Source organism: Telopea speciosissima, chromosome 9 (genome assembly GCF_018873765.1).
Source record: "Telopea speciosissima isolate NSW1024214 ecotype Mountain lineage chromosome 9, Tspe_v1, whole genome shotgun sequence".
Lineage (NCBI taxonomy): Eukaryota > Viridiplantae > Streptophyta > Magnoliopsida > Proteales > Proteaceae > Telopea > Telopea speciosissima.
In genome coordinates, this window is record NC_057924.1 from 33,855,949 (window position 1) to 33,867,356 (window position 11,408).

The 11,408-nt window shown below is 43.5% G+C and overlaps 1 protein-coding gene across 1 annotated transcript; it reads right to left on the reverse strand.

Annotated features, from left to right (window-relative positions):
• Positions 1-10,205: 10,205 nt before the first annotated feature.
• On the reverse strand, positions 10,206-11,189 carry LOC122638833. The gene has a single exon (XM_043831681.1). It carries the CDS (start codon positions 11,187-11,189, stop codon positions 10,206-10,208), a length of 984 nt encoding a protein of 327 aa, XP_043687616.1.
• Between the last annotated feature and the right edge of the window lie 219 nt (positions 11,190-11,408).

Consider the following 11,408-nt stretch of genomic DNA (forward strand, 5'->3'; position numbering starts at 1 on the left):
ACGATATTCTGGTGCACTCCAAGAGTGAAGAAGAGCATGCTTGGCACCTTACTTTCATGTTGCAACGATTGTGAGAACACCAGCTCTACGCCAAGTTCAGCAAATGTGAATTTTTACTTCACCAGATTGGATTCCTGGGACACATTGTCACCAAGGACGGCATTAAAGTGGACCTAGATAAGGTGAAAGCGATTCTCGAGTGGGAGACTCCGAAGAGTGCCACTGAGATCCAAAGTTTCTTGGGCTTGGCCAGATATTACCGACGCTTTATTGAAAATTTCTCATGAATTTTGGCTCCCATGACAAAGCTAACAAAGAAGGGCGCCAAGTTTGAATGGATTGAAGCATTTGAGAAAAGCTTTCAGGAGTTAAGAAACCGGTTGGTGACAGCTCCAATTTTGACCATTCCGGATGGAACTAGAGGTATGGTGGTATACATCGACGCATCCAGAACAGGATTGGGTGGCATCTTAATGTAGAGGGGTAAAGTGGTCGCCTATGCCTCAAGACAACTGAAGGAACACTAAAAGAACTACCCCACTCATGACTTAGAGTTGGTAGCGGTAGTTTTTGCGTTGAAAATATGGCGACATTACCTATACGGTGAAAAGAGTGAAATCTTTAGTGATCACAAAAGTCTGAAGTATTTCTTCACCCAGAAGGAGCTGAATATGAGACAGAGGCGGTGGTTAGAACTAGTAAAGGATTATGACTGTAAAATCCAGTACCACCCCGGCAAGGCCAACGTTATAGCGGATGCGTTAAGTAGAAAATCTCAGACTTCATCCGTCGTAAGCGAGCACTTGTTAGAGGAAGCTCAAAAGTTTGATCTGGAGCTCATGATCGAAGGAACAGCTATACAATTAGCAGCTATGGATCTACAGCCGTCGATATAAGAAGAAGTAATTACGAATCAACCATTGGACCTCGAGTTGGCCAAGATTATTTGGGAGGTACAACAAGGAGTCCACAAGGACCCAGATTTTTCATTGGCCCATGATGGTGCATTGAAGTTCCGAGACAGATTATGCGTGCCTGATGACTGTGATGTCCAAGACCGAATCCTTAAAGAGGCACACAACTCACCCTATACAATCCACCCCAGAAGCACGAAGATGTACAAGGATCTAAAGAGGTACTATTGGTAGATTGGTATGAAGGAAACCATAGCAATATACATGTCTAAGTGCCTCACCTATCAGCAAATTAAGGCAGAGAGACACCGACCCTATGGATTGTTGCAACCACTCCCTATACTTGAATGGAAGTGGGAAAGGATTACTATGGACTTCGTGACAAATCTGCCCAACACTAGGAAGGGCATGAATGCAATTTGGGTGATTGTAGATGGACTAACAAGGGCAGCCCACTTCATACCAATCAATATAAGTTACTCAATGGAGAAGCTTGCCCAACTGTATATAGAGAATATAGTCTACTTACACGGTGTGCCTGTTAGTATTGTATCTAATGGAGATCCTCGATTTACCTCAAGGTTTTGGAGAAGTTTACAAAAGGCATTGGGATCTCAACTAAATCTTAGTATGGCTTTCCATCCACAGAAGGGTGGACAGTCAGAAAGAACTATCCAAACTCTGGAGGACATGCTTAGAGCCTGTGTCTTAGAAATGAACGACAGTTGGGATGCCCACATACTTTTGGTGGAATTTGCATACAATAATAGTCACCACTCCACCATTGGCATGGCACCGTTTGAAGCTCTTTATGGCTGGAAGTGTCGAACCCCACTATGCTGGGACAAAGTTGGTGAACGGAGATATCTCGGGCCAGAGATGATACAAGTAACCTGTGATATGATAGATATCATTAGAGAGAAAATCAAGGCGGCCCAATCAAGGCAGAAGAGTTATGTAGATAATTGAAGGAAGGACATTGAATTCAATGTTGGAGAAAAAGTATTCCTTCGAGTGTCCCCAACAAAAGGGTTGCTATGTTTTAACAAGAAGGGTAAACTAAGCCCAAGATTCATTGGTCCATATGAAATTCTCAACAAAGTGGGACCCGTAGCATACCGACTGGCATTACCACCATCTTTGCTAGGCATCCACGATGTTTTCCATGTGTCAATGCTAAGAAAATACATCAATAACCCGACACATATACTCTCAACTGAACCTGAACAGTTGGACGTAGACATGACTTACGAAGAACAGCCTACGGAGATATTGGACAAAAAAGAACATAATCTTCATAACCGCATGGTCACCTTCGTAAAGGTTCGATGGGGAAACAATCCCATAGAAGAGGCTTCGTGGGAATGGGAAGAAGAGATGACAGAGAAGTATCCCCAACTCTTTGAGCTACAAGGTAAGCAAATTTCAAGGAAAAAATTTTTGTAAGGTGGGGAGAAATGTCAAACCCTGCCCCAGACTGACTGGAATCTTGACTGAAGGACAGGAGCCCCTGACATGGCATCCAAGCACACTATGGAGTATCACTCCAGTGATTGAATTTGATGAAGAAACCCTGAGGATGTCTTCCTACATACCTGTTAGAAGATGGATTGCAGATCCCTGTAATTGCACCGCTCACAGCATAATGTATTGCCTGAACTCTAAGTATTCTCTCTCCTCTCCATAAATGTGGGACCCACCTCTAAAAATAGGTGTAAAAGACCTTGAATGACATGTGGGTACAAGGCCCTGACCCTGGGTCAAACCCCTGGGCAAGCCCACAGAGAATCAGCCTTGTTGAAATATCTGGGCGATGCAGACATCACCCAGAGACATCACCCAGAGTGCGAAAATACAGTTTTTCCATGATTTGATCTGTGGAGACCACCCATATTAGACATGGGCACCCTCCATAGGTTGAGGGAAGTCTGAGGGACCACCTCATACTCTTGGATCACTGTGGACCCCACCTGTGCACCCAGAATGGCTGAGAATGCAGTCAAAAATGCATTTTCAAAAGAGGCCTTATTAGCCAAACAGACCCTAGTCATGGGCTGGGCTATAAATAGGGGGCCTTAGGCTCATTTTAGAACCCTTGGCACTATTGAAACCGTGGAGGGGAGGAGAACAAAGAAAATAGAGAAAAGAGAAGGAGAAGAAGAAGGAAAGAGAAGGAGAAGGGGGAGGAGACCTCAGCCTTGCATCTGCATCCATCCCCAGCTCGATTTTAGGTATAAAATTGAGCTTATACCCCTGCTATGATGCTCCTACTAATGCTCCTTCATATATGTCTATGTTTTTGATGGATTTCTAGCCATTGGCAGCCTAGAACAGCTGGGGGCTGCCATGCACCATCTCAGATCTACCATGTAAACATGATGCATGGAAGATCTGAGGTTTCTATGATGATTTTGCTATTGTTTTGCAAGCCTGAGACTGAAACCCAGGCTGTGCCTAGTTGCACTGCCCTATTACATTTAGAACAGGTAGTTTGGGGTCCAGATTGTATGCCCTGGCTACATGAAACCTAACCCTAGGTGGTAGCAGCCTTAGATTACTGTTTCACATATAAATCCAGCCTTGCATGCAGCAAAAACTCTGATTTGCAACCAAGGCTCTGCTGGGTTACTATTCACTGGGCTGTCTGGGCATCTCCTGGCAGCCAAGTGGTGGGCATAAGTGAAAATCCTCAACGACCAGTGCAAAGTATACTCCTAGGGGTCCAAGATGACCTAACATGCATGGGGAGAGGATCCATGCACTGCCCATGGCTTGAAACCTTGGAATCTCAGCCTAACTCCGATTTTGCAATCTCTGGGCGATGTAGACATCACCCAGAGACATCGCCCAGTGAATGAAATTTCACTGTAATGCTGACTTGACCTGGGGATCTTCACCCATAGGCCACAAAATAGTGTAGGGAGGTAGAAAATGACCAAAATGCCCCTCCCCACATCTGTCCACATGTATGAATGCCTTGGGTACCCAAGTAGGCCCCGCAGGACTTAGAAACCCTATATGTGAAGGTCCTGCAACACTACCAAGTTGGGGATTGTACTGTGAGACTAATATAACCTAGGGACATGTATTAATGTGATAAATGACCATTCTGCCCCTAGACCACAAACTCTGGAGGATGCACTGAGACATAGGCCTAAGGCCCAGTGCAAGGCCCAAAGATTTCCAAGTGATGTTCAAATGTGCACCGAGTCAACTCAATGAGTTAGATCAACCCTAGGACATCCAGAAATAGTTTAAAATATTAAATGACAAATTTTTTATTTATATCTAGGGTTTGATCCCATGCTCGAGGCCTACATCCAAACTGCAGTCGGAACTGAAACTATAACTGAATACCTAGAACCAGACCCAGGTGAGTGAAATGTTATCGTGTATGTATGTCTAACAATACTAATTTTGCCGACAGATTAAATTCTTTAATTATGATGCTGTGTTACTTATGCAATTAAAATTTCTCAATTATTACACATTGTGTGACTGTTGATCAACACTGCTTGAATTTATCATGATGAATGTGATTGATAGACTAGATGTCGTAGTCAGCTTGAAAATGAGGTCGGTGGTAGCCGTAGTATGGGATACGATTGACACTGCCCGACTCATACGATGCCATATAGACATGGGGCTAGAGTTTCATCACCCGTGCTACGCACCCTTGCCAACAGGGGTTAAGGTGTTGGATAACTATGGGGACTACCGTAAAACCTCAAGCGTTGAAGCCGAAAAGCCTTAGCATAGCTAAGATGCCCCAGGGAAAATACGTCGAGAAGCCTCGGGCTACAAGCTTGGGAAGCACCGAAAGGTTAATTATGGCTATATGCCAAACAAAGTTTATGCACCGGTAAGGTGAAAGGATATTAAGTCGATTACCTCACATGCTCAATCTAGAGGGTCGGTCGGGCTGACCTAGGTAGGGAGATGCTGGAGCCGACTGGTTCTCTCCGACAACTCATTGGATGTATCGCGGGAAAGGGTAACCAAGTCCACACCAGGGATACATATATTAGGGATTGTATTAGCACTAACATGCCTTAGTTGTATTGTTAGTTGGCTAATAAATAATCTGGACTTGCATATCATGTAGGATCATGTGGAATGTGCTTGCATATGCATGAATGATGATAGGTTTTGCTCATGAGCTCAGTGGGGCTCACACTCTGTTATACATGTTTTTCTTTTAGATGATTCCACAGGTGGATGCTGTTGTGGCATGGCAGCTTATTACGAGGAGGAGAGCCCTGTTTATTATGATGATATTGGTGTGGACCCCGATGGAGGTCGTACCGATGATGTGAGCATTCTCAGTGGTTATTGATGAAGACCAGTGAGGGGTGCTTCTAATGCTTTTTTTCTTGGGGACACCTTTTTGCTTTTGATAGGAGTTTATCCCCATCCTTAGTTCTGTCTTAGTCCTTTCTTTCTTTTTTTGGGGTTGAGTTAACTCACCTTGTATATATATATATGTACTTTTCTTTTGGCTTATGTATATATCAGTCTTACTTTTCAGTTGTCGGTTGTACTGGGGAATGTTTCAGAACATATGTATATATACATATCACAATCATTCCCGTATCACTATGCTTTCTTTTCCTGAGTTATAATTATAGATTAATTGCTGGACTCTGATCTTACCTATGGTAATGTTACGAATGTTGTATCGTGAATGTATTAACTGTTTCTAGATCCGTGGGGTTTGGCGGATTGCTGTTATGCAATTCGGGTCACCTACGTAATCCTCCCAGGGGTGGTTTGGGGTTAGATAAAGCTTGGTATCATGAGTTTTTATCTACATGTCACACAGAGCTTAGTATCAGAGCGTGAGGCTCTTCTTACATTCACGGGATGTAGAATAGGAATAATAAGCTAGCAACATTAAAACATGTAATAAAGTAAAAGCTACAGGGGAGGTAGATGTATTTAAAAGATAAGATGTATAATTATATTAATTTAAAGACAATTGTGGCTGAGCCACTAGAAAAAGTTTGACTGAAGGTACTACCTTCAAGTTTACATAAGCTGGAAAAAATATATACACCACACACAAAAGAAAATACATAAACTATAAAAAAAAAATGTGAGATAAAAGTCAGAACTACATAAAGTCAAGATAGGCTGGTCATATGGAATTTGTCTAGAGTACTACTCTGTCGGTGGTAGGTCACTCGATGGAGGTTGAAACCTGCGTGAGTCAACACGGTAGAAGGTATCCCAGAAGTCTAAACGCTGCTCTATAAATACCACTCTACTCTCTAGAAATGAGAAGCCCCGATCCATCCTGGTGGCCATATCAGTGAGCTGAGTGCTGAGGCCCTGAAACTGAGACATCACCTGTGACCACTCAGATGACTTTGGCACTCGCAAGCTAGTGGCACCTGTGGCCTCGTATGGGGGCAAATCTGTGAATTGTGTACCTATCCCCTCAAAGTCACCCTGCTCATCTCCCTGATTGTCTCCCTCATCACCCTGCATCTCTCTCTACTCATCACCTTGCTGCTCATCGCCTTGCATGTCCATCTGATCACTCTCCTCTGGATCACCACCTGGCTCCCCTAGCACCTTCATCTTCAAGATTGAGGTCTTGTTGATGGGCCTAGACCTGTCTCTCTCCATATACTCACCGCCCATGGGAACCTCAAAGTGTCTGAAAACCAAAGTAAGGAACTTCCCATATGGAAGGTTCCCATTTGAAGGGTTCTGGGGATGGTATAACATAGCTGGAAGCAATAAGTATGGGAGGTTTATAACTGGACCCCCCTTGCCTACTCCCAGTAGGCAATAGTTAATATAGGCTCTCAGCATAGAAATGTTGCCTCTGTTTCCACCCTTCGGGTAGATGTTATATGAGACACATCTACTAATGACTTGGGCACTGGGCTTATAAGAAGCCTCAGATTTAGGAGTACTCTCAGAACTAGTTAATACTTTGAAGACCCTCCTCCTGGTCCCCAAAGAGAACATATCTGAAATGTTAACCCTGGGCTTGTAGTAACACCTCTCACTAGTATCTGGTAGCCCTAGGATCCCTGCTAAGGTGGCAGTGGTTAGTCTAATGTCCACCCCCTTGACTCTGCTCTCTAATCGGAACTCCCATGCCCCAGATGGCACCAGGTTACAATAAAAGTATCGAACCAAGTTGGGATAACATGGCTCTATGGGTGTCAACATAGAGGCCTAACCTAAGATGTTTAACCTAGTGAACAAATTATACTGATGGAAGTCATCCACCTGTACTACCCTTCCATTTACAATATTTAGGGACCTAAACTTGTCCCAATCCTTAGCATGCTCATAATTAGAGAATAGGAACTGATCAAACTCTGGTTCTTCTGATGATGAATCTTCCCTAGGAGAAGTAGGTGGCACAGATGAGGATGAGAAATGTTCACTCTCAGACCGTAGTTGCTTACATGCTATGGATTTCCTCATAGTTCTATGGCTAGTAGACATTAGGGTGCTAAGAGAGAAGAAAAGAAATAGTTAGGGCATGAGAAAGTGAGAAAAACCCTAGCCAAAATAAGAAAAACATAGAAATGACCTAAATTTTGAAAAATAGGTAAAGAATCTTTCCTAAAGTTGCATAGAATCGCGGGGGACCCATGAAAGTGAGATGAATTGGTGTGGAAAAGGTCACACTAAGCTCCGAAGCCTTGCCCTAGGTGTTTAGAGAACTTAAGAAAAGAAATGGAGTGAAATGGGGCCCTCTCAGACTGTTATATCTGAGCCCCAATTCTGTGGGCGATGCAGACATCGTCCAGAGTGGGAAAATGCAGTTTTTCCATGATTTGATCTATGGGGACCACCCATATTGGACATGGGCACCCTCCATAGGTTGAGGGAAGTCTAAGGGACCACCTCATACCCTTGGATCACTGTGGACCCCACCTGTGCACCCAGAATGGTTGAGAATGCAGTAAAAAATGCATTTTCAAAAGAGGCCTTATTAGCCATACAGACCCTAGTCATGGGCTGGGCTATAAATAGGGGGCCTTAGGCTCATTTTAGAATCCTTGGCACTATTGAAGCTGCGGAGGGGAGGAGAGGAAAGAAAAGAGAGAAAAGAGAAGGAGAAGGAGAAGGGGGAGGAGACCTCAGCCTTGCATCTGCATCCATCCCTAGCTCGATTTCAGGTATAAAACTGACCTTATATCCCTGCTGTGATCCTGCTACTGATGCTCCTTCATATATGGCTATGTTTTTGATGGATTTCTGGGCATTGGCAGCCCAGAACAGCTGGGGGCTGCCATGTACCATCTCAGATCTGCGATGCAAATATGATGCAAAGAAGATCTAAGGTTTTTATTATGATTTTGATACTATTTTGCAAGCCTGAGACCAAAACCCAGGCTGTGCCTGGCTGTACGGCCCTGTTACACTCAAAACAGGCAGTTTGGGGTCCAGATGGTATGCCCTGGCTGCATGAAACCTAACCCTAGGTGGTAGCAGCTTTAGATTACTATTTCACATATAAATCCAGCCTTGTGTGCAGCCAAAACTTTGATTTGCAACCAAGGCTATGTTGGGTTACTATTCACTGGGCTGTCTAGGTAGCTCCTAGCAGCCAAGTGGTGGGCCCAAGTGAAAATCCACAAGGACCAGTGTAAAGTACACCCCTGGGGGTCCAAGAAGACCTAACATGCATGGGGAAAGGATCCATGCACTGCCCATGGCTTGAAAGCTTGGAATCTTAGCCTGATTCAGGTTTTGCAATGTTTGGGCGATGCAAACATCACCCAGAGACATCGCCTCTGATACCAAAATAGACTAGCTTGATATTAGAGGCTAAAGATGCCTTCAAACGTTACAGCAATAGATACTTATAATACAATGACAGATTTCAAACAACATAAAATCCACGGACTTAATACACATTGGAATCCACGGATTTTTCACACCATGAAATCGAAGGACTATACACCACTTGAAATCCAGTGAACAATCAACTTAAAAGCACACAAAAGACTGATGACAAGACTAGACCATACTGACAAGACTGGATGAAATACAATCATATTATAATAGACAAGATACGACAAAGCACCCAGGGCCACTAACTTGGACACTCCTTTCAAGATACTTTAAAGTGAACCACGTAGGCCACTTTAGTCTGTCTCTGAATTGCTGGATGAGTCAGCACCGATTCGGTAGTGGAAGTATTGGTGAACTTCATACTCCACATGTTGCCTCATGATGTGACGGATCAGTGGGTGTTGTAGCATGTTATTGACATCCCATGCTGTGCGAGTGGAGTTGAGAAGGATAGAAGGCAAGGTAGCTGGGTCCAAATTATTTTTGGTACACATGGTTCTCATGAACTGTCTCCATCGTTCTTGTGTAAGTTTATTGGCATCTTTTTAGGCAAAAAGGTCATATCTTCCTGAACCTCAACTGCTAAGATGGGTAGATTGGTTTTCCCAGTGGTCCTTTAAAGTCAAACTTACTAAAAACTGTAGCCTCTGAAAGGTGCAACATAAGGGTAGCTCTTGTTGGCAATGGGAATTTATCATCTGCTAGGAAAGCATTAAGGGGCTGGTAATTGATGACGAGCCTGAGCTTGCCTCTTGATTGTTCTGCTCTCTTATTGACATAGAATACTTCACATCCCGAGGGAGAGGAGGTTGGTTCAATAAGGCTTTGGGCTTGCAGGAGGGTGACTTCTTCTCGAGCAAGAGCAAGATGGGATGGATTCATGCTTGTGTGACTGGCTTTAGTTGGATTAGCATCTTCATTCTTTTTGAAGGGGAGCCTGATGAAAAACTATGGGTTTTTCCAGAGATGATGATTACACTTAGTAAGGAATTCAGTGTGAGACTCCGCACAACACTGAGAAATCAGCTGCTACTTGATATCTGCGAAAGGAATTGTTAGAAAAAGATTAGGAACCGATGTCCAAGGGAGAAACTGCTTTTTATAGGTCAGACCATGGGCACTCCATTGAAGAGAAGGGAGTTTGATGAGAAGGTCAAACCCAATAAGAGCATCACGACTAGGCAGAGAGGACCCTAGGACCCGATGGCTAATGACCAAAGTGGGAAATATTTAAAACTTGATTGGGTCTTTGGAAATAAGGTCCACTAAAAAGGTCTTGCCATCGATTGTGGTGAAGTACTGTTCGTGAGGTTTCCAACAGCAAGAGGATAAAACATTGGGGGCTAAAATGGTCATGGTAACCCCAGTGTCAAAATATCCAATAATCTTGACTGGGCGGTCCCATGCTATTGGGACTATGCATAAGGGGGCTAGAGGGAGGAGAACCTTAGAAGCTGGAAGTATCTATAGGGGTAACGGTGGTGACGAGGGTGAAGGGTTAGAATGCAAGAGGGGGTAGACGGGTTCAAATCCGTTGGACTTAGTTTTAGACCCAGATTCTGTTTCTGATAACTGTACGTCTACTGGAAATAAGAGATCTGGGGAAAACTCTTCATCAATAGAGTACAGTGACTCTATATCCGCATCCATGTCATCATTGGTGTAAAACTTGGCCAACATATGCATGAGGTTGGTCTTCTTCTTCTTGTCAAAGCAATTCTTGGCAAAATGACCTTTCTTCCCATAAGAATAGCATGTATCAGAAGTCTTTCCATGGAATTTCTTCCTCTTGAAGTATCTGTATTTCTTGCTCTTAGGACGCTTATGAGACGGACGAGAGTGCTTATGGAAAGCTGATTTGCGCCTGTGGATCCTGAAAAAATGGGAGTGCTTCTTTATGGGACAAGTACAGTTCTTATCCTTGCATTTAATCTTCAAATAGGAGGTGTCACAGGTGTCCTTTATCTTTTCCGTGGTCTTCTCCCATGTTTTGAAAAATTGTTGTTGATCACAGAGCCTTTGAAGAGCAATTTGAATTTCCTGGTATAGTCTGCCAAGGGTGATCTGATGAAGTTGGAGACCCTGAATATGTAAATTCTTTGCTGCATCTTTGCCCAGAGGTTCTGGGAAAGAATTCAAGAAAACTTGCTTCATATTTACATCATCAAGACCGCCAAGGATGTAGAAACGGTCCATCATTCTGGTGAAGTGTTTTTCAAGGTCTAAATTCAGGAAAGAGTAGCACTTCATCTGGAAGTATTCTTCCCTTACTTTGACTCTATTGCTCTCAATTGGACCTATGAATTCATTGTAGAGTTGGGATACAAATTCATTAATACCTATTTGTTCCCATTGTAGCTGCTTGTAAGGGCCCAGAGACATGTACCATTCTCGTAGGGTGCCATGTGTTCTTGCCAGAAACTTTGTAATAGTCGTATGAGAAGTCATTCATTCTTGAAGCAGTTTAGAAGTCAACCAAGCATGGAACTCTGAGATCTTATCAGGCCTTTTATGGAATGGAATTCCATCAAAAGTAAACAATTGCTTGGGATCTTGATTTTGGTAAGGCTAGTAATCTGGCATTGGGATCTGTTGGTTAACTTGGGGAGCATTTTTGCTGACATGGTCCTCATCATCAGAGATGATGGGATCAGTGACTCCCGTACC